Consider the following 23,425-nt stretch of genomic DNA (forward strand, 5'->3'; position numbering starts at 1 on the left):
AGAGTCTTTGACTGACATATTAATTAGGGTGTATAATAAAATTAATACTTGTTTTTATAATAAAAACCATAAAACATTTATTTGTGAGTTAAATGAACTGCCCTCTCCTGTCCTTAGGCAACCAAAAATACATATAAAAAAATCTTGTAACTTTAGATGAACTTTGGTAATTATGTCCAGTAAACTCTTAGCAGGTGGGCCCTCTAGTCTATTATATTTAATGTACAAATATATTGCATAAATTTTAATCATAGATTAAATATTTTAATCTAAGCATTATAGTAATAAAACTATAATCATACCCATTTGTCACTTAAGACTTCACAAAGCATATACTCTTGGTTACACAAAACAGTGTAAAGGGTGTAAATAAAATGTATAATCTTTGATTTTTATATATAAACTATAAAACATTTATTTCTTATTTGTGAGAAATAAAAAACAAAACAATGCATAATATAAACTATTTTAGAATTGGTATAGGCAACCAAACACCTAGAAAAATAATTTTAGATAAAACCTTGTAATTATTTATTAAATATGTCAATAAAGTGAACTCTTTAAGTCTCTAGTCTATTTTTTATTTTATATTTTTACATAATATAATACCTTACACTCTTTTCCGATACAGAAAATTTTACATTTAATTGCTTCTTGAAAATGCGACAACCCTGACAACGCTGTTTTTAACGTTTCGAGGACGCGTTCGGGTGGACGACGCCACCCGAACAACTGGTATATGGACAGATGCTCATTGGGACAGATGTGGTTCTCCCATCTGTCCCAATCTGTCATCTGTCCCTATCCAAATACAGGTTTCAAAAAATATCCTCGAATTTCCGAACTTAAAATCAGCGTTGTCAGGTTGTCTTTAATTTTCAAAGAGCAATTAAGACCTTTTTGCTAAATAATTACAGAGTTTATCCAGGTATTTATATTGATGTAAATATTAAAATAAAAATAGACTAGAGACTTAATTCTTTTTATTGACTATGACTAATAAAATAATTACAAGGTTTATCTAATTATTTCAATGTGTGTTTGGTTACCTATACCTAGTTCTAAAATGGTTTATATTATGCATTGTTTTGTTTTTTATTCTCACAAATAAGAAATAAATGTTTTATAGTCATATTATAAAAAAATCAATGATTATACATTTTATTTACACTGACTACACTGTTTTGTACTACCAAGAGTATATTTCGGTGACCTCTCTTATGATAAAATGCAGGCACAAATGTTTTGTCCGCAATACTTAGATTAAATATTTAATCTATGATTAAAGAACTAATAATATATTTGTACGATAAATATGAATAGACTAGAATAAGTTTAACGTATCTCTAAAGTTCATCTAAGACAACATTTTAAAAATGTATTTTTTGGTTGCTTGGAACAGGCGAGTGCAGCGTTTATTTAACTCACAAATAAATGTTTTATGAGCTTTATTATAAAAACAAGAGATTAATTACCCATTATACACCTTTACACCTTCACAAAGATTCCAAGGACAAATCTTGACCTATACATAAATGGACAGTTTATTAGTCAATGTTTAATAGTTACCTTCAGCTATCTTTTGCTATAAAAATCTAATGTATTCCCCATCTAGTGTAAAATGGATTTAGGTGACAGTTTATGGCTGACATCATAAATAGCAAATTTTATCAAAAAAAAAAAATTTTTGATTATTATTGTTTAACATGTATTTAACTAACTTGCACATAATGCACAATTTAAAAGGCCAATATTTTCAGTGAACAATATGGTGAACTTTAATATAACTAAACTCCTTTACTAACTTACATTTTTATGTGTTCGTTGCCAAGTGAAACAAAATTAATTGGTGTACAATTTCTAATTTTGAAATATATATGACATGATAATCGGGCCCTCCAATTAAATATACAGGTTTTCTAAAAAATATCTTAATTTACTATTATTGACATATCTACCAACACAATTTTTGATTTTTAAATTTACATATTTTTGCAAAAATAAATTAAGAATGATTCACCACAGATGTGTTCAGAACTGACTTTCCTTTCGACATTTAGTTAGATATGTTATAAAACACACAAATAAATGATTTTTTTTTCTCAGGCAACAAAAGCATTAGAACGGCGACGTGATGATAAAATAAAAGTAATTTACAATGCCTAGGCATAAAAAAGCACTTTTTTACGCATTTTACAAAAGTACGAAAAATATATTAAACTGGATTAAAAGTGTCAGAGTCAACGAGTAATTTCGATAGTTACTGTATATCGCGAAAACGGCCTCCAGCGATGGCTATGAAAATGAAGATCGCTGTCATTTTACTATGTGAATTACTGTAAGGAGAAATGTCATCGATTGTCATTCATAGCCATCGCTGACGCCGTCGATTCGATCATACGGTAATTAGTTACAAGGTATTACTTTAAATCTTGTATATATTTTGCAAAGTTTGAAATTGTTAAAAAATATTTGTGACGTTGGAAAAATGGCATGTCCTATTCGAGTAAAAAATGACGGTTTGTGCCTCTATGACCTGTAATAAATTTATTTTGTAATATGAAATTGTTGATTTTATTATAGATTATGTCAAAAATTGGAGGGTACAGAGTATTAGCAATAAAATAATACAATGGTCAAGTGGTCGACTATGAAATACTTATTGCTGTCATTTGTATTTAAAATTATGAAATGTCATCGATCGTGTCATTAACAAGCAACTGGACGCCGTTTTCGATCATACTTTACTATACAATTGAAAAAAAATACCTTCTCCAACTGTTTTTACACTTATTACAGTATGCTATTTATATGTAATTTGTTTTAATCAACTTTACATATTACGGTTTTATAATCTCTTTGCTCACATATTTGTTCTTATTATTTTACCGGTTTTTCTCGTTCTTTAAAAATAAATTCATATTGATTCTCAGGCAAGAAATACCTACATTATTAATGTTAGATTATTATTAACTACTTTAAAGTCGGTACAGGCTAGTCTTTGCTATATACGCATAACCACTAACTAGGTGGCACTTGCCTACGAATAAGCTTCCATGGTCTTTCACTTTCTCGATGCTTTGTGTGTTGAAGAGCAAAGTGAAAAGAACTGTGTAAATTCTCGAATTTTCCTGTATTATTTTCTTGACAATTTGGAGATCTTTTATGAAAGTACTTTTTTAACTTATACCGTAATTTTAACATATTTTAATAAATAAAGATGTTTTTAACACAGAGGATTGCTAATTACAGCTGCAGACTCAGGCTATTTTTCATAATTTTTCTGGTTACTTTGAAATTAATTCAGATCGATACGTTTTTAGTTTGAAAATATTTGAAATTCCTAAACTTATGCAATTTAAAATACAAAAATACCTTAACTTATTATGACATTGCAACTTAAATCATTTTTGCTTTTTAGGTATCTACTCGTTACTTAAAAAATAAATTCATATTGATTCTCAGACTGATTAAAATATTTTAATCTAGAAAGATAATAATACAAATAAATATACTTAAAAAAAAAATATTTATTACATTCTAAGGTAGGTATATCCTAGAGCTTGGCATTCACAAATTCCTTTAAATAGAGAAGATTAATGTGTATAAAAATACGGTAAAAATATTTATAAAATAATCTGTGTACTGGGATTGGCGTTGCTGAATTAAATGTTGTGTATGAAATGAATGTTTCGGCTGCGCTGAATAAAGATATTATACTACGATTTGGCAAGACCGTGGACATGTATCTGATACTTGGTTTAAATTTATGCTAAATCATCAGATTACTGTACGTTTATGCTTTAAATGTTCGCTATTGTTTCGATATCACGAAGACTTATACATTCTTACATCGATATCACGTCTACGATCTTAATCATTGTCCTGACAAGACTTCTAATAAAGTATCTCGAAAATAGTGATGTTCTATCTCAGGTAGTTTTATCTAGGAGCTTATTATTCAATAAATCTACAAAATAAATGAGTTAACAGGTTAGTCGAATAAATGAAAAAATAAATGCCTTAGTGATCAGTCTAAATGTGCTAATGTGATACACGCAGGTGATACGATTTTCATGGTATATGAAGAGTATGGCCAATATGCTTATTACAATCAGATGTATTGAACTTGTATTAAATGCATATAGGAAATCATCAGATTAAGTGTGTGGTTATGTAATAAATATTTTATATTTTTCTATCTCCGACCAGATCACCATACATTCACACTCTTACACTGCAAACACCAACCTAAGGCTTGCTTCGATATGTCCTTTGTGCTAGAAGAATATAAAGGTATTGGTCTAGGACTCCTGACATCACTGTCTCACCGGATAATCCCGAAAATCGTCACCAGTTATCTTACTTAGACGAGCATCCTCACTCTATATAATTTTACATATGAAAAGACACTATCAATCGACCTTCGGCGATCCGGTTGATCGGACTGACGGTCCGTTTTTCTATATATATTGTACCTAAGAACCGACATGGTCTTCATACCTACCTATCTCATATCTATACCTTATGCATTTAAAGATGGTTTATATGATCTATTGTATTAATTGCGATAGATGTAATTCAAAAGAAATACATGCAATGTAAAATACCACATGGCATAGTGAATAGATCTCATAATAAAATAGTTCTCATAGTTTGTTTCTTCCAGTTTAACGGTAAACTTCTATTTTATCAGTTTTAATCAGTTTTCTCTTTGAGTTCAGATTTCTTAACCTTAAAATTTTCTCACTCTTTTAAACCATCTCATTTTGCTCATATTTCTTTATAATTACTTATTATGCCTAATACATGCCCGTGCTGTTTCCTGAAGAATGAATTTTGTGTAAGCTTACGATCTTGCAATTAAAACAATATCACATACCTGGAACCTGAAAGGACATCATGTGGGGAAAATAATTAAGAACATTTTTTCCGCAAATCACCGGCTAATTTATTTTCAGGAATTTGTGGATAGCTTAATATTTTCTAAATTGTTAAATCGTTTTACAGCTTTTGTTTGAATACATATTATCTAGATACACACCTGAGATTTCAACCCATGTAGACGTATTCTTATATAAAAAACATTATCAAAGGTAATCGTGTTGCTATCACTTTCATTTTGTTTATGCTTTATTTGTAAATATTTCCGGATTATTTTATATCAGGTTCTATTACATTATTCATAACATTATTCGTCAATGTTCATAAAAATTATAATTTTAAACTTTTCTGAGGTTAATCTTGTCAAATTCCAAAACAAAACAAGATTGAAAAGTATGCGACGTTGACAGATTTAGTACGTTAGCCAGGACAAAATTCCTGAAACAGGAATTTTTAGGACTACCGAACATGCCCGAAGTGACGTTCGGTTGGTAGGACAAATACCCCGTAGGACGAATACCGCCACCTCATGGGGAGAACCACATCTGTCCTAATGAGCATCTGTCCTACCAGTTGTTCGGGTAGAGTCGTTCACCCGAACGCGTCCCGAACGTTAAAAACAGCGTTGTCAGGTTGTCGCATTTTCAAGAAGCAATTAACAAAATTTTCTGTATCGGAAAAAGAGTGTAAGGTATTTATATTATGTAAATATAAAATAAAAATAGACTAGAGACTTAATTAAGACTTTATTGACATATTTAATAAATAATTACAAGGTTTTATCTAAATTATTTTTCTTGTGTATTTGGTTGCCTATGCCTAATTCTAAAATAGTTTATATTATGCATTGTTTTGTTTTTTTATTCTCACAAATAAGAAATAAATGTTTTATAGTTTTTATTATAAAAAATCAATGATTATACATTTTATTTACACCCCTTACACTGTTTTGTGTACTACCAAGAGTATATTTCGTGACCTCTTATGATAAATGGGCACAAATAGTTTTATTACTTAATGCTTAGATTAAAATATTTAATCTATGATTAAAAATTTAATAATATATTTGTACATTAAATATAATAGACTAGAGGCCCAATTAAAGAGTTTACTGACATAATTACTAAAGTTCATCTAAAGTTACAAGATTTTTTATATGTATTTTTTGGTTGCCTAGGACAGGCGAGGGGCAGGCATTTTATATACAACCAACATTGCATTATTTTACTCACAAATAAATGTTTTATGGTTTTTATTATAAAACAAGGATTAATTTATTACACACTATACACCCCTTACACCTTCACAAAGATTCCAAGGGGAATATGTCGTGACCTCTTATATTAAAATGGACAAGGTTTATTAGTCAATGTTTTAGTTATCCATCAGCGTCTTTAATAAAAATCTAATATATTCTATCTAGTGTATTTTTCATAGAAATGATCTGACATCATAAAAAGCAAATTTTATCAAAAAATTTTGATTATCTATATTGTTTAACTTGTAGTTTAACCTAACTTGCACATAATTTTTTAATTTAAAAGCAATAAATTGTTTTCTTGACAATATGGTGAACTTTTATATAACTAAATATAACTTAATTTTTGTAATATTCGTTTTTTTAGCAATAGAGTAAAAATTAATTAGGATACAATTTCTAATTTGAAAGATATATGAAATTTCATCAGTTTTTCCAATTAAATAAATATACAGGTTTTCTAAAAATATCTAATTTACTTATTATTTTGACATATCTACTAACTTTAATTATATTTGTTTTTAGGTATTTATGTTCTTTTTTAAAAATAAATTAAGAATGATTCAGAACCACGGATGTGTGTTCAGAACTGATTCCTTTCGGCCCAATTTAATTAGATATGTTATAAAACTTACAAATAAATGATTTTTTTTCAAACGCAACAAAAGTATTAATTTTGGCGACGTGATTGATAAAATAAAAGTAATTTTAATGCCTAGGCATAAAATAAAAGCACTTTTTACGCATAAGCACAAAAGTACGAAAATATATTATTAAACTGATATAAAGTGTCAAATTCAACGAGTGTAACCATAGTTTCTCGATATAAGTACCGTATGATCGAATAAAAAACGGCCTCAAAGATGGCTATGAAATGAAGATCGCTGTCATTTTATATGTAAATTTATATGGAAATGTCATCGATTGTCATTTCATAGCCATCGCTGACGCCGTTTTTATTCGATCATACGGTGTAATTAGTTACAAGGTATTACTTTTTAAATCTTGTTGTTTTTATTATTTGCAAAGTTTGAAATTGTTTAAAAAAATATTTGTGACGTTTGAAAAAAATAGCATGTCCTATTCGGAGTAAAAATGACGGTTTGTGCCTATGGCCTGTAATGAAATAAATTATTTTATAATATGAAAAATTGTTTACCTTTTTATTTTTTATAGATTATTGTCAAAAAAGTGATTGGGTGCAGTATTAGTAATAAGAATAATACACAATGGTCACAGTGGTCGGCTATGAAATAATGATTGCTGTCATTTTATATTTAAAATTATATGGGGAATGTCATCGATAATCATTAACAAGCTAACTGGACGCCGTTTTTTTTCGATCATACAGTACTATACAATTGAAAAAAAATTGCTGCTCTTCCAGCTGTTTTTTTTTTGATTTTACAGTATTTATATATATTTATATGTAATTTGTTTTAATCAACTTTACATATTACGGTTTTTATGAATTCCTTTGCTCACATATTTTGTTCTTATTATTTTACCGGTTTTGTCTCAAGGCACTCAGGCAAGAAATACCTAATTATTAATGTTAAATTATTATTAACTACTTTTAGGGGTCGTTACAGGTAGTCTTTGCTATACACAGAATAACTAATTAACTAGTTACTTTACTACGAATAAGCTCTCCATAGTCTTTACTTTCACTCTCATTAACATAATTGGAATAAAGTGAAAAAGAAATTTCTGTAAATTTCAGAATTTTCCCTTTTTATTATTTTCTTGACAATTTGGAGATCTTTTTTTATAAAGTACTTTTTTATAACTTTATACCGTAATTTTGTAATTTTAATAAATAAAATGTTTTTTAGCAATACAGAGTATTGCAACCACAGCTGCAACTTTAAGATAGATATTTTTTTCTGGTTATATTTGAAAAATTAATTCAGATCGATACATTTTTTTAGTTTGAAAAATATTTGAAATTCTATCAGCTTTTGCAATTTAAAATACAGGTTTTCTAAAAATACCTTAACTTATTATTTTGACATACTAACTTAAATCATTTTTGCTTTTAGGTATACTCGTTCTTTTTTAAAAATAAATTCATATTGATTCTCAGACTGATTAAAAATATTTTAATCTAGAAAGATAATAATACAAATAAATATACTTAAAAAAATATTTATTACATAGAATAGGTATACTAGAGTTGGCATTTCAGGCCTTGGGTGCCGATTTTTGTGTGTATGAAGAGTACGGTCAACACGCTTAGTAAAATAAGATGTGTACTATTTGTATTTGGCAGAATAAGTTGTGGATTTTGTTTCTGAAAACAATAAATTTATTATATTACGACTTTGCTGCACACATGTATGGATAATTTATTTACCTTTATGCTTTAATGTTCAGACTTTACTGTAGTTTACGCTGCATCATTCTAAATTGTTCCCGAAGGGTATCCTGAAGACTTTATACATTTGTCCTACGTCAGATATTTTTCTGTAATCTTATATCATTGTCCTGACAAGATCTTCTAAATAAAGTATTCGAAAATACCCATGTTCTGTCTAAGCAGGTTTTTTTATCCTAGAGCTTAATATTCAATAAATCTACAAAATAAATGAGTTAACGAGGTTATAAATAGAAAACAAAAATAAATGCCTTTATAGGATCAGTCCTCTTAAATGTGCTATGTGATACACGATTGATACGATTTTCATGTATATGAAGAGTATGGCCAATATGCTTATTACAATCAGATGTATTGAACTTGGTATTGAATGCATAGGAAATCATCAGATTAAGTGTGGTTATGTAATAAATATTTTATATTTTTCTATCTCCGACCAGATCACCATAGCGATTCACACCTACACGCGTAAACACCAACCTAAGGCTTGCCGATATGTCCTTGTGCTAGAAGTATAATATAAAGGTCTGTGGTCTAGGAAGGCTGACACTTATGTCTCATATAATCGAAAAAACGGCGTCCAGTTGGCTTGGAAATGACGATCCTTGACATTCCCTATATAATTTTACATATAAAAGACACCGATCTTCATTTCATAGCCATCACTGACGCCGTTTTTTTTTCGATCATATTGTACCTACCACATGGTACATACCTACCTATCTCATATATCATATGCCTTATGGTTTTAAAGATGATAAATTGTCTTTTGTATTATGCGTATAGCTGTAATTCAAAAGAAATACATTTCGTAAAATACCACAATGTTATAGTGAATAGATTCATAATAAAATACTTACTAGTTTGCTTTTCCAGTTTAACGGTACTTATTTATCAGTTTTTAATCAGTTTTCCTTTGAGTTTCAGATTTCTTAACCTTAAAATTTTCACTCTTTTAAACCATCTCATTTTTGCTCATATTTTTATAATTACTTATTATGCCTAATACATGCCCGTGCTGTTTCCTGAAGAATGAATTTTTGTAAGCTACGATCTTGCAATTAAAACAATATCACATACCTGGAACCTGAAAGGACATCATGTGGGAAAAATAATTAAGAACATTTTTTCCGCAAATCACGGCTAATTTATTTTCAGGAATTTGTGGATAGCTTAATATTTTCTAAAAATTGTTAATCGTTTTACAGCTTTTGTTTGAATACATATTATCTAGATACACACCTGAGATTTCAACCCATGTAGACGTATTCTTATATAAAAAACACATTATCAAAGGTAATCGTGTTGCTATCACTTTCATTTTGTTTATGCTTTATTTGTAAATATTTCCGGATTATTTTATATCAGGTTCTATTACATTATTCATAACATTATTCGTCAATGTTCATAAAAATTATAATTTTAAACTTTTTCTGAGGTTAATCTTGTCAAATTCCAAAACAAAACAAGATTGAAAAGTATGCGACGTTGACAGATTTAGTACGTTAGCCAGGACAAAATTCCTGAAACAGGAATTTTTAGGACTACCGAACATGCCCGAAGTGACGTTCGGTTGGTAGGACAAATACCCCGTAGGACGAATACCGCCACCTCGAATACCGCCACCTCGTCCAATCAGATCAAAGGAGTAATCGTCGTAGATCGTGCGTTATCGATAATGTTCGGTGCCTGGAGAAAATTGACAATTGACAAGAGAATTAATTGTTTAATATTTTTGACTTTTTAGTTCGTTTAATTTAATAATATTTAAAAATAAAAGATAAAAATCTAAAAAATTAATTATCTATTAACGTGGATTTGGACGACAATAGGTAAGAACACTAAATTTATTTCTATATTCGATATAAACTTAGGGTTCCCAACCGTCCCGGTTTGACCGGGATTAACCAGGAATCAGAAAGTCTGTCCCGGCGAAAATTTTGCCTTGGCCGGGACCAAAAAAATCACATTTACATATAATATATTTTAATTTCTAATATTTAATGTTTTGTTTCAATTATTTAAAAACTTAAAAATAATTGTCCCGGAATCACCGATGCTCAAGTTGGGAATCCTATATAAACTTGTTTATTAGGTTTTTAGTTTGTGATGTTTCATTTGATAATCATTTTCATGTTCATCGTCTTTGAATTGACATGAGGATATCTATGGAAAAGTAACTAATCTGAAAGTAAGCCAACATATCGTTTGTCCTTTGTGTGCTAAAGAAAAGATTTTCTTTTCGCATCATGAGGAAGTATTACATCAATTAAAAAATGTTAGGAAGTTGATTACTTGTCATGGAAAAGTATACCAATGGAAATTATTTGTTAAAGAAGTATAATTCTAAGGGTAAATTTTATTATAATTAGTAACCTGTCTATTTTTTATACGTAGATGTTTCAGGTTTTAAGAATAAATTGGTTGAACCCAAAATCTGGAGGAAGTACCCTATATCCATACACAGAATATGCCCATTAAAAATACTAGTCCAAATTTTCTTTAATGGTAGACAATTATTCAATACAAATTAACTTTTTAAGTGACTGAAATATTAAATAGTTTAGAATATGGTATAACAATGTAAAAAAATATTATTTTCAGGAACGATTAGGGCCCGATATATTTGAAACTCATGTTGGACATACTTGCCTATAAAATTGTCTCGCTATCAATTTCTATGAAAATGTAACATATTATCTGGTTTTTTCTGTGTAGTCTTCAAATGATCTAAAAATTCAGCAGGAATGATCCACAGCAGGAATGATTATGCAGCAAACACACTGATGTTGAATCATTGGAAGCTTTTTTGTGGGCATTTCACAAATAAAATAAAATGTCTGATCAAAAACTGAAAATGCAAAACAGATAGTAAGCTTTATAAATACATACATATATATAAATAATCATACCTACATCTATTTATGTCGGTACAATCCAACCGATATTTTAATATCCTAGCCCAAGTAAATAATCAAAATGTGCACTTTTTTATATCAAAAGCAGTAATGTTATCAAGGGTTCCAATTAATATCCAGGATTTAAAAAAAAACACGATCCTAATTCTTATTATTTTTCTAAATACGTATTGTCTGATAGGCAATTACAAAAATATAAATCTGATGTAAATAGAAAAATAAGAGTAAAACTGTAAAAACAAGTAAAAACAACAACAAAAATTCTAACCAAAGATTTAACCGTCATACGACATGAGCATCACGTGATTGCACAATACCCAACGATAGGGTACGTACCTCTTTCATCCGATTGGACGGTTGGTTGCGTATTTTAATGTATCCTGTTACACAGGTATAAAACTAATAAGATCAAAACTCAACCTTCACCATATTGTCAAGATTTGGCATTATAGGAAACAAGAAATTACAGTAAATTAAGAAAAGAATATCAAAGTATACGATATTAAATATTGTAATGTATTCTACGACACAAACCGTCTCCCTTCTAAAGAGAAAAAGATAAAACACAAAGCTTATTTTAGTCTTATCAACACACTCTTCGATAAAATATATGTCTAAAATTGCTATTAATCCACTAACTTGATATTTTTAAGAAATTATGATACAAACATTATAATCAAAGTATATTATATTAGTAACATTATAAGTAAGATGTTACTTCTATCTCCCATTGATGTGTATTGTTCTATAAGACTCGTCATGGTAGTATTTCAAAACATCAATACATATAATCAAAACTATTGTTGCCTGTAAATAACTAGAAATTAAATAACTTGAAAGAAATAAAATAATTCTAATAAGTTTAAAACCATTAAGAAAAAATCCGTGCATGATAATTTTTAATTCTAATGTAAATATATAAATAAATGTTATTTATTATTACAATTTTATATATTCATAATACTTTCATTTCACAATCTTCATTATCCTTCTTACCTTAATTTTGGATATCAAGATGAATCTGAAATTATAAAATTAATTATAGAATTTCTATTATTATTGATTAACACTCGAAAAAAAATTTTCAACTGCAAATAATTCGAAAATAAACTGCAATTTGGCAACATCGATGATGTGCGCTTGCGTAGTATCGATGATCAAATGCAGCAAATATAGGTTTCAAGGTCAGCCACCGGATCCACAGAATATACTAACGGAAAAGATCACAGAGTATATCCTCGATTGGAGTTGCTACTTGCTACGGAACAACTATGCACAACAGAGGGTATACTGGTATACCCACAAAACACGTACACAAAACGTATACCCAACAGAGTTTCTACACGGGTTTCTAGATGGTGTTGATAGTCCGTCCTTGGTCCGTCCCAAGGAGTTCGTCCGGTCCAAGACGTAGTCCAAGATAATTACTTCTTTATCTATGATCAAAACTTGGATCTGGCTTGGATAAAGTTGTCTATGGCTTGGATTCAAGATATGACAAATGACAAAGTACGTTTTATTTTAAGTTTATGTTCTGTGGTTCTATTTTCTTTTGTCAATTTGTCAAAGTTTTGATCAGGTCTTGGTCATAGTCTTGGTCATAGTATTTTGTGGTGTTTTCTTCGGTATTTATGGTTTCTTCAGCTTTACTTTAAACTTTAAATAGCTTACAAGTTGATAAAAGTTAAATGTATTGAAATCATTTCTAAAATGGCATTAACAAATATCTTATTGTTAAGTCAAATTGCTGGTTATATTATTGCTTTTATATTGTCATTATGCATAGTTGTTCCTATGAGTTTGCAACAAGATGATTTTAAGTAAGTACATTATAATGTATAAGTACCAATGGATTATAGGTAGTATATATAAGTGTAATTATTAAAAGCTAAATAAATTTAGACATTTTCTATAAAAAAAATACTTTGGTACTTTTTTTGAATTATTTATTATTAGAAAATATCATGGGAGATTAACATCTTAAATAAAACATGATATAAATTAATACATTTTTCAGGGGTCATTGCTTACTATTTTCAACTGGTACTTGGCAAGAAACTGATGGACAGTTAGCGGTAAATTGGGCATCTCAGGGATATTGTAATTATACTATTTTTGTAGGAGTTATGTTATGTCTTGTAGCAATCATTCAAATTTATAGGTAATCAAAGTACCAAACTCAGACCAATCTGAGATATCAACACTTAATGGAAAATAAAGGATTAAAATTATTTTTTTAGATTATCTGTTTTCTTATACAAGGGTACAGACAGTAGTTTTCTGTCAGCTTTTATTGATGTCCTTTCTGGAATATTCATGAGCGCGTTTACTATTATAGCTGCTTGTATGATTACATTTGGTTTTATGGCATGGTGTCAAAATATGACTGAAAGATTCCCATCGTGAGTTGAAAGATTTTTTCATTCTTCAAAAATACTAACATAGATTTTTTCATTCTAATACTAATGTATATTTTTACAAAAATTATAGATGTGAAATGGCAGCAGGTCAAGATATAGACCACAAGGACAAAATAAATACCAAAAATTTTTATATTGAATTGGGCACAGCTCAGTTCGGGATATGGGGCTCATTTGCCACATGGGTAGGCTTATCTGTCTGTGCCCTGTTAAAGCTTTTGCGGTATCACCAACTAGAAAATATAAGGGTTTCTATGTTTCGTGAAAGACAAAGATTGATAAATGAAAATGCTGATTCTCCAAGTAAGTCTAAATACCACACAATTGAAAAAATGGCTTAAGATATGGATTGGAAATGAAGACTTCTGTCATTTTGTATTTAAAATTATATGTTAAATTTCATTGATTCTCATATCCTAGCCAACTTTTTGATCATACAATATATATATTTATAAGTATTGTGTATTACTGCAGTCTTTTGTGAGTATTTTTATGTGATTTTATTCCTTGTTTCCAGGTAGTTCTTTGGGTAGAGAATCTACCAATACCCAGTCTACAGCAACTGCGGAGTGATTAACTCGAACCATATTACATTATCCTTATGTTATCATATATGCTATTATACATATATCCTTGTTTATTCATCATACTATATATCGTTTTGTTAATATTTAATAGTAATTATCTACTTAATATGTAGATATAAAAGGAAAATAATTGTAAAAAGAAATGCTTCAATTTTAAACATTTCATTCTTTTATATAGTCTTAAAACTTGATATTTTATCGTATTTTATTGTGATATTAGAATGTAGTGACAATATATTTTCAAAGTATAGGGTATAAACAAACATTTAAGAATACTTTTTATTTTAAAGGCGCTTCAAATGTTTCTGCTAATTTTATTACAAAAATATAACTGAAGATAAACAATGTACAATTAATGAATATGTCTTTCAATAGATGCTTTTTGAAACAAACACATAGCCTTAATAGCAAATGCTTCTAAATGTATAATATGCTTATTCCCTTGTGTCATACGGTGTTCATATATAGCTGCTTCCCTTACCAAATAAGGAACAACTTCTGGGTCACACCTTATAACAAGACCTTCCACAATATTCCTGAAAATTATTTCTGCAGGTATACCATTTGTGAGTAATTCATATAGCTGATTTCTAATCTTCATTATGTTAGAAATACTGTGTTGGTCCATTATACTTTTGGCAACTTTTCGTATGAAAATTTCCCAATCGGGGTGAGGAATGTTGCTGACGTCCTGAAAAGTGTTATTTTCAACTTTACATGCTTCACACATTAAAATTGCTCTTCTCAAATTCCCATTACATGCTTTTGCGACGCTCTCAGCAAAGGGAAGAGGCAGATTTACATCCTCTTTTTTGCAGGTATTCTGTAATACATTGACAATTTCTTTAATACAAGGTGCAGGTACTCTCACCAATAAACAACGGGATTGTATGGCTGGGATTACTGGTGATAATGAAGTGGCACACAATATGAGCCGACAATTACTGGAATATTTCTCCATAGTCCTTCTTAAGGCATGCTGGGCATCATTGGTTAAATTATCTGCCTCTGTGAGAACAACAACTTTGAAATCTCTGGGATTGTTTGTGGTAGTAATGTGCTGTCCTTGAGCAATATTTTTGATCAAATCCATTACAATGACGCGATCGTATATGCCCACATCTGAAGGATTTATCTCAATATGATAGTTACTATTAACAGTCATAATTTCAACTTTTTTATTGGAAGGGGTTGTAACAGTTACATTTTCCATTTTCAAGCGTTCCACTCCCGGGCCAAAAAGTTCTTTTAAAATACACATTATTCTAGTCTTTTTACCAGCACCACTAGGGCCATATATAAGCATATGAGGAAAATCGCTGCGCTCTACCAAGTTTTTCAGTTCCTGTGCTTGCTGGATATGGTAGTCCAACGATGCAAAATCCTTTGGTCGATATTTATCAACCCACAATAAACTCATTTTGAGAAATCCTCGGTTTTGAGACGACAGACAAGCAAATAAAAGCAAACAGATAAACAGCAAATTTGAGCCCTTTCAAATCAAAACAGGAAAAGGCGCTGAAACTGAAACTATTTGAGGTTAGTTATATCATAAATGTCATTTTTTTTAAATTGTGCGCGTTCAGGCAGCGCAAGGATATATAGAAGAAGGATATTCAACTCCCTATAGCGGGCTATGTAGGAAAATATGCCGTATTTTGTCGAGGAAGACGATTTCGTCACGACCAATGAGCGTCGAGTATTTGAAATTGAAAACATATAAATTGACGGTAACCTATGTTTTTTGACTCATTTCACTGACAGATGTGATGAGATTATAATTGTAATTTATAGATCCAAACGTTTTTTGAAAAAATAATGTATTTTAAAGTTATTTCCTAGAGTTTGGTTTGGCCTTCTATATCTGGTATTTGTCTACTAATAAATAATATCTTATTTTGTATTTCGATGTATGGAAATCCGCAAGTTTTGTATCTGAAGCCGCAAAGAAATTTCGCTCTATAGTGAGAAAAATGTTATTATATCTTTTTAGACGTGTAGAATTACAAAATTTCTTATTTCAGATGTTCTAAATGTGAGTGCATGTCAAAAATTTAAATATATACTTGAAATATTATTTCAAGTTATATGCTTTGACATTTTTTGGAAGTAAACAAATATTGAAGAAAGTGTTGTGCCTTCACAGAATTTAAATTGGCATTAGGAATAGATTTCCTTGATTTAGTAATGATATTGCTCATAGAAATTGATAATGTGAAGAATAACAATACAGGAACATAGAATAACAAGAAAGAAATTCTAGCAGCAAGTTAGGTTATGAGATTTATTGTGATATTTATATTGTGAATTTAAGTAGTTAGAGTTTTGGTTGTTTAATAAACGAATTAATGTGCTTATTGTGTATCTAATTAAAAGAACAATGAAAAGTTGAATACCATAGGGGTACGTATGTTATACAAAGAATTTGCATCAACATTTTTTTGGTTATATACTTGTACTGATATTTGTTTCTTGAACTAAAGAATTATACAGTACCTACTACACAATATAATAATCTGCAGCTACATAGGTAGGTAGCTGTTGGTAATTAAATTTTTTATCTAATATAATATCTAACATCAGAAATATTGTTAATTATCAACTATAAACAACTAAGAACTAGAATTATCAACTATAAACACAATATAATATACTGTATCTTAAGCAATATGTAATTATTTAACAATTATTTTTTTTGGGAAATAAAAACTGGTACTAAATTCTTTTTGACTATTTAATTTCTAAGTCACAAATAATGGTGGACAAATAGCAAGAAAATTATACAAGTAAAACATAATTTTAACTTATTTCTCTAATGGAATTTTGGTATTGATCTACTTAGTAGGATATGCAGTTTATCATATTTTTGAATATTTATATTCAATATTGTTCAGGAACAGCCCAATTACTCTGAAAAAAAAATATATGGTCAAATTCTTTGAAAAGAAACTTTTAAAATCAGTAATGATAAAAAAATATATAATTGTTGTATAGCAGAACCAGGGGACACAGAATTAGGGGAATTAACAATAGATTATTAAAAACTGCCTTCTCTTAAAAAAGTAGTATTATATGCACTTAGAAAGACTATAAAGGATATAAGTACGCATAGAAAGAAAGTAAGTATCTATACTACTGATATATATATATATAACTATATATGAATAACGATACCTACAGTATACAATATTACTAGTATAAAATAACAGCACAGTCGGCACACTTTAAAATAAAAAGCAGCATAATATTCAGGTATGTATCTAAGTAAAATTTTCTCAAAAATATTAGAATATGAAATAAATTGCAACTAAATTTTAATTAATAAACATAAACAAATAAAATTCAGTGTTATTAAAACTTTATGCAAATATATGTTACCTTAATACTTTGTCTTTAATCCTACTCTTCTGACATGGCTTTTCAAACTAATATTTATGAACTTTTGTTTCCATATTAATTTCAATATATTTGAATAAAACTGGAAAAATAATCAATATTGGCACTTGAAATTTTAATTTCTTATGTCCTTAAATTATTTATATTGTGTTATACATAATACTTACATAAATATTCAATTTAAAAATAGATCAGCACTTGAACGAGTGAATATAAAATAGTATATTATCAATTTCTATGAGCAATATCATTACTAAATCAAGGAAATCTATTCCTAATGCCAATTTAAATTCTGTGAAGGCACAACACTTTCTTCAATATTTGTTTACTTTCAAAGGGCAAAGGGTATAACTTGAAATATTTCAAGTATATATTTTAATTTTTGACATTAAGCACTCACATTTAGAACATCTGAAATAAGAAATTTTGTTATTCTACGCGTCTAAAAAGATATAACATTTTTCTCACTATAGAGCGAAATTTCTTTGCGGCTTCAGATACAAAACTTGCGGATTTCCATACATCGAAATACAAAATAAGATATTATTTATTAGTAGACAAATACCAGAATACAGAAGGCCAAACCATTAAAATAAATTATTTATTCAAAAAACGTTTGGTTTTACAATAACAATCTCATGACATTTGTCAGTGAAATGAATCAAATAACATAGGTTACCGTCAATTTATATTGTTTCAATTTCAAATACTCGACGCCCATTGGTCGTGACGAAATCGTCTTCCTCGACAAAATACGGCACGTTTTTTTTGGGCCAGTCGAATATCCTTATTCTATATATCCTTGAGGCAGCGTTAAGCCCCGTTCTCAGAACGACGTCGTGTTGCTGGCGACACAGTTTGACATTTCAAACAACCAATGGGAGCTGTACTAAATTTAAAATTGACAGCTGTTTGAATTTTGTACAAATCTCATTGGTGCTTTTGAAGTGTCGCTGGCGACAGTCGCAGTTCTGAGAACGGGACTTTAAAGCCCCGTTCTCAGAACTGCGACTGTCGCCAGCGACACGACAAAAGAACCAATCAGATTTGTACAAAATTCAAACAGCTGTCAATTTTAAATTTAGTACAGCTCCCATTGGTTGTTTGAAATGTCAAACTGTGTCGCCCGCGACACGACGTTGTTCTGAGAACGGGGCTTAAAGCCCCGTTCTCAGAACAGCGACTGTCGCCAGCGACACGTCAAGAGGACCAATGAGATTTGTACAAAATTCAAACAGCTGTCAATTTTAAATTTAGTACAGCTCCCATTGGTCGTTTGAAGTGTCAATCAGTGTCGCTGTCGACACGACGCAGTTCTGAGAACGGGGCTTCAAGGGAACACACACAGCGGCTGGCCGGCAGGGTTCGGAAAACTACATGTTACTTTTAAAAACTACATAAACTACATTACATGTAGTTAATGTAGTTTATGTAGAGGGTGTAGTTTATGTAACCTATGTATGTAATTTCAAATATCAAAGGTTTGAGGTGAGGTTAATAAATGATACTTGCAAAATATACATATAAATTTTGTGAATGCAAATAATAATACATCACTATTAGTAGATATTGAATGTTTTTTGTTAAATTAGATCGATTTTCAAACCCCAAAATTTAAAATATATTTACATTTTACCCAATATCTTATGTAATACATTATTTGTATATTGTAAAACATTTGCTGCATTTGTAGGGTTCATAGTTTATTTGCCAAAGTATTTATTACTATAAATAGGGATATATGTTGTAGTTATTAACTGTATATTATGTATATTTCATGTGAACTATATAATTTTTAAAATACAAACCAAAAATCTGAGGAATAATTATGTTTTCCATGTATTCTACAACATATTTATTAATCCGTAGTATCTAACTAGCGTGACGTCATATATCTCGCCCCAAGGCTGTTCTATTAGAGACGGCATTGGGCCATTTACTGCATTTACTGTGTCATTGACAATATGGCTGAGAACTGAGAACCGCGGTTCGGAGTCCGCGTATATATAAATAAAGTAGGCTCCAAGAAACAACCTTAGCAGCAAAACAGAGACGTTAAAAATCGAGAATACCGAGACCGACAGAGGTACCGAGCAGGACCGAGATATGAAACTTTTAAGAAGATTTTTTTTTTATAACATGACCTAAATTTTTTTCGAAAATTCAAAGTATTTTTGGGAACTTCCAAAATCAAAACCTTAGACCTTAGTTCTGTTATCTGTGATCAAAACTAAAATAATTGGAATACAAGGATGACTATTAGTAATCGAACATTAGTAAAAATTGCAGCAATCGGTGGAATAGCAACCTGCACGATGGGTTTTTTAGCTCGAAATAAAATACAACAAAATATTAGAGATACTTCTTTCTGTAAGGATGGTTTCAAGTTAGTTCGTGCTCACCCTGCAGCAGTAAACTTATTAGGTGAACCAATAAAAGTTGGATCAATAAATATAGATGACAAGGAAAAAAATTTCTGTGAGAATAATAAGGCTCAATATGAAATTTCATTGAAAGGATCCAAACAAAAAGGCATTTTGTATTTATGGGCAGAAAGGGAATCTGATAACTCTCAGTGGAATGTCACTAGATTAGAATTAGAAGCAAAAAACATTCCTGGAAAGAGATTAGTAATTACAAGTGTAAAAGAGTCAATTTAATTTATTGGAGAAATAATAAGATAGAAAGTCTGAACAATACAGCATCAAAATCAATTGGACAGTTTAAAATATTGTGAGACTTTTTGTAAATTGTAAAATAAAAAAAAATTGTATATATTTACAGCCTAACACAGAAATAAAACATATTACCACATAGCATAATCCATAAAGCCATGAGGTTTCTGGAACTTTTTGGTTTTAAGATATTCAGTTAAGAGTAATTCAAGTCTTGTGACTGCTCCCCCCGTACACTGAACTTGTTGACACTTAGGCATAAATATCTAAAAATATACTGGTGAACAAAAAACAAACATGTTCATTTAAAATAGTTACCTGCAAAATACACTTCAGTACTTTATGAAAGACTGTTCCATATCTATTCTCCATTTCAAATCCAGCTGTTTCCAGAAAAACATGTAATGCTGTAGCAGTAATGTCAATTTGAGGTTCTAATTTCAAAAAGGAGGCAAGCCATCTCCAGCCATTTTTTAAATTGTGTGGTGAAATATTCTGCCCTCTTTTAGGCTTGCTTATTAATATTGCAAAGTACAATTTTAATATGCCTAAAAAAGATCTTTATTGAGTATGTTGCACATGAATAAGTAATGAAATCCACCACTAAGGGTGTAAAATATATACAATGTGTTTAAAATGTTGGACATGTGAAATTTTTTTTTAGAAATTGCTAGCCTGTGCTAGTATGCTTAAATTATATCTTCACCACAATACATTAAAAACAGAACATTGGATACACGTTTTGCTAACCATGTTTATTATCAATAGATTATTTACAGTAGTTTTAACCATTTGCTCAAATGCTACCATGGTTAGAAAAATGCGAATCAATGTTAAAACTAAAGTTTCCTGGTGTGTTGCAGTGAACTAGTATTTTATTTTGTTGTTACAACACTGAAGGTTCAACTCCACTGTATTATCATAAATATCATCTAGTATATGTGTAATTTTTCAAAGTACTTATGTATGATAAATATAATCGAGTAATTATAAACACACCTGTCATCCTTTTTAAAAACTTGTCTTGTTTCTCTACTTCACCATCATTATACTGGTATCCCAATTTCAAATAGTAGTCCTCATCACTTTCGCCCATTTCTTTTGGAATGTAATAGGGCACCAAGTATGGGCAAAATTTGTAAAAATATGCTAATAGCACTTTTCCGAAATTGGGAAAATCATTCCACAATGATAAGATAACAGAAGCATAACAAAATGCTGACTCTGGATTGCTGGAGACCATTAGATCTCCTTGTATTACAAATTTTTTAGCAAGCAAATCAGTGCAAAATGCAATTCCTTGTGGATGTTTAGAAGCATTTATTTGTTTATCAGCTATCAGAACTGTTTGCCCACTTAATAACCTGTAAAAGTAAAATGTAAGATATGTAAATAATTTTGCGCATTCAGGGAACACAGTGGCTGACTGACCGATGAGACTTTTGCTCAGCGGCTGACTTTTTTGCATGTAAAAAGGGACCATTTAGGGAAGTTGCTTACTCAGCAGCTGACCGTCCCTGAATGTGCTTGTTTTCTCTACAATCATACCTATGAAGTTTTTGATATTTGTCCATGATATGGTCAGATGTCACACCAGATAGAGAGTTTACAGGAATATTAATAGCTTTCTTCAAATCAAATTTAAAAGTTTTTAATGTACTATCATATTCCAACTGTGCAAAACTTTGCCTAAATATGTCATGGAAATCCATTATTTCTGCATATATTTGAAGGTCACCCATATCTATACATTTTGAGAGTTTTTCTAAATCAGAGGTTTGAGATTCACTACATTCAACAATTTTGAGATTCAATTCAGGTTCATTTATAGTTTGGACACTGTTTTTTGAAACCTCTATACCACTTATGTTTGATGGTACATTTGCTTTTGTTGCTTGAATGTTATTATCATATTCTGCATATGCTTCTTGTAAGAGTTCTCTGAACTTAATAACTTTAGATTTTACTTCATCAGACTTTTGTACATCTGAGATATCTATAGCACTACCATTTTTTATCTTACATTTTTCTATAATACTTGCCATTTCATTAGGCAAAGTTTGAAATAGATCTGCATCAATTTTTTTGGAAGATTTTACCAAGACGTTTGTAATACAAGGGCCACCCTTTAATAGCTTTGAAATTTCTAGCCATTCTGAATTAAATTTTGCTTGGTTGGCCCTAATTTGATTTACGTTTTCCAGAACCTTCTTTTTCAATCTCTCTTTTTCTCTTAATTGTTCCTGTCTGGCTTTTATTCTTGATATGGCACTTTGGGTTTGCTGCTTGAACAAAGCATCCTGTGCAGACTGAGTCGCTTCAAACTGCTCATTTGCTTGCAACACGTTTGCCTCATTTTTTTCAACATCTTGCAAAATATTCTGTTTTGTTTTCAACCACTTTTCCTGGCTTTGTTCGAGTTGAGATTTATCAAATTGTTTGAAAACTTGCAACCTTCTATTCAAGTCTCTCAGTAACTTATCTTGTCTTTGAAGGTCCATAATTTTCCAAAATTCTCGCGAAGGCAGCTTATTTACGTTATTTACATCGGAATTTACCATTGTTTTTGTTGTATTACTGTTAATGGATATCTGAGGTTCACCCACAGTATCTTTTTTGGGTATATTTGGACCGATGGTTACTTCGTTCGCTAAATGATTTATTTGCTTGACTTTCTGAAATACGTTAGTTTTTAAAACGTCCTCATTGTTTTCTTCCATTTTTATTTCATTGAGATAATAAATCAAAAATACCTTTATTCGATTTAAAAATTATAAAATCAACGAAAAACGACAAATGACCGTATGAAAACATAACCCAACATTATTAAGGAAATGAAAGTAGTTTACAGAGAGTTTAGTTCAAATGCACCTTAGTTCAGTGTTGCCGCGGCCAAAATTTTATTATCGG

General features: G+C 30.0%; 3 protein-coding genes and 5 long non-coding RNA genes across 11 annotated transcripts; 2 read left to right on the plus strand and 6 right to left on the minus strand.

Annotated features, from left to right (window-relative positions):
• Nucleotides 1–4,771: 4,771 nt before the first annotated feature.
• On the minus strand, nucleotides 4,772–5,924 carry LOC115874768. Its single transcript, XR_004048900.1, has 3 exons — nucleotides 5,045–5,924; nucleotides 4,883–4,986; nucleotides 4,772–4,825 (listed from the first exon to the last, which is right to left on the minus strand). It is a non-coding gene; the product is annotated as an uncharacterized LOC115874768 (long non-coding RNA).
• A 2,350-nt stretch (nucleotides 5,925–8,274) lies between these two features.
• Nucleotides 8,275–8,718, minus strand: LOC115874764. The gene is made up of 2 exons (XR_004048894.1): nucleotides 8,499–8,718; nucleotides 8,275–8,435 (listed from the first exon to the last, which is right to left on the minus strand). It is a non-coding gene; the product is annotated as an uncharacterized LOC115874764 (long non-coding RNA).
• Nucleotides 8,719–8,827: 109 nt separating this feature from the next.
• On the minus strand, nucleotides 8,828–10,071 carry LOC115874762. 2 transcript variants are annotated; one of them, XR_004048890.1, is made up of 5 exons: nucleotides 9,762–10,071; nucleotides 9,600–9,702; nucleotides 9,380–9,544; nucleotides 9,235–9,305; nucleotides 8,828–9,025 (listed from the first exon to the last, which is right to left on the minus strand). It is a non-coding gene; the product is annotated as an uncharacterized LOC115874762 (long non-coding RNA). The 2 variants fall into 2 exon arrangements; XR_004048889.1 differs by having other exon boundaries at nucleotides 9,239–9,305; nucleotides 9,762–10,052.
• Nucleotides 10,072–10,269: 198 nt separating this feature from the next.
• LOC115874767 lies at nucleotides 10,270–11,455 on the plus strand. 2 transcript variants are annotated; one of them, XR_004048898.1, is made up of 4 exons: nucleotides 10,270–10,351; nucleotides 10,615–10,871; nucleotides 10,926–11,027; nucleotides 11,124–11,455. It is a non-coding gene; the product is annotated as an uncharacterized LOC115874767 (long non-coding RNA). The 2 variants fall into 2 exon arrangements; XR_004048899.1 differs by having other exon boundaries at nucleotides 10,926–11,061; nucleotides 11,124–11,359.
• Nucleotides 11,456–12,968: 1,513 nt separating this feature from the next.
• LOC115874770 (transmembrane protein 179) lies at nucleotides 12,969–14,703 on the plus strand. Its single transcript, XM_030890040.1, has 5 exons — nucleotides 12,969–13,257; nucleotides 13,455–13,598; nucleotides 13,678–13,839; nucleotides 13,928–14,160; nucleotides 14,375–14,703. The coding sequence occupies exons 1-5, from the start codon at nucleotides 13,148–13,150 to the stop codon at nucleotides 14,428–14,430; spliced, it is 705 nt and encodes a 234-aa protein (XP_030745900.1). The 5' UTR covers nucleotides 12,969–13,147; the 3' UTR covers nucleotides 14,431–14,703.
• A 5-nt stretch (nucleotides 14,704–14,708) lies between these two features.
• On the minus strand, nucleotides 14,709–16,319 carry LOC115874769 (replication factor C subunit 3). The gene has a single exon (XM_030890039.1). The coding sequence runs from the start codon at nucleotides 15,862–15,864 to the stop codon at nucleotides 14,797–14,799; it is 1,068 nt and encodes a 355-aa protein (XP_030745899.1). The 5' UTR covers nucleotides 15,865–16,319; the 3' UTR covers nucleotides 14,709–14,796.
• Nucleotides 16,320–17,164: 845 nt separating this feature from the next.
• On the minus strand, nucleotides 17,165–18,058 carry LOC115874449. Its single transcript, XR_004048847.1, has 3 exons — nucleotides 18,008–18,058; nucleotides 17,823–17,922; nucleotides 17,165–17,354 (listed from the first exon to the last, which is right to left on the minus strand). It is a non-coding gene; the product is annotated as an uncharacterized LOC115874449 (long non-coding RNA).
• Nucleotides 18,059–20,485: 2,427 nt separating this feature from the next.
• On the minus strand, nucleotides 20,486–23,372 carry LOC115874772 (nucleoporin GLE1). 2 transcript variants are annotated; one of them, XM_030890042.1, is made up of 5 exons: nucleotides 23,269–23,372; nucleotides 22,064–23,190; nucleotides 21,515–21,879; nucleotides 20,834–21,063; nucleotides 20,486–20,781 (listed from the first exon to the last, which is right to left on the minus strand). In XM_030890042.1, exons 2-5 carry the CDS (start codon nucleotides 23,074–23,076, stop codon nucleotides 20,647–20,649), a joined length of 1,743 nt encoding a protein of 580 aa, XP_030745902.1. In that variant the 5' UTR covers nucleotides 23,077–23,190; nucleotides 23,269–23,372; the 3' UTR covers nucleotides 20,486–20,646. The 2 variants fall into 2 exon arrangements, with proteins under 2 accessions (XP_030745902.1, XP_030745901.1); XM_030890041.1 differs by having other exon boundaries at nucleotides 22,064–23,372.
• Between the last annotated feature and the right edge of the window lie 53 nt (nucleotides 23,373–23,425).

This window comes from Sitophilus oryzae, unplaced genomic scaffold (assembly GCF_002938485.1).
Source record: "Sitophilus oryzae breed Bouriz unplaced genomic scaffold, Soryzae_2.0 scaffold_1297_pilon_pilon, whole genome shotgun sequence".
Lineage (NCBI taxonomy): Eukaryota > Metazoa > Arthropoda > Insecta > Coleoptera > Curculionidae > Sitophilus > Sitophilus oryzae.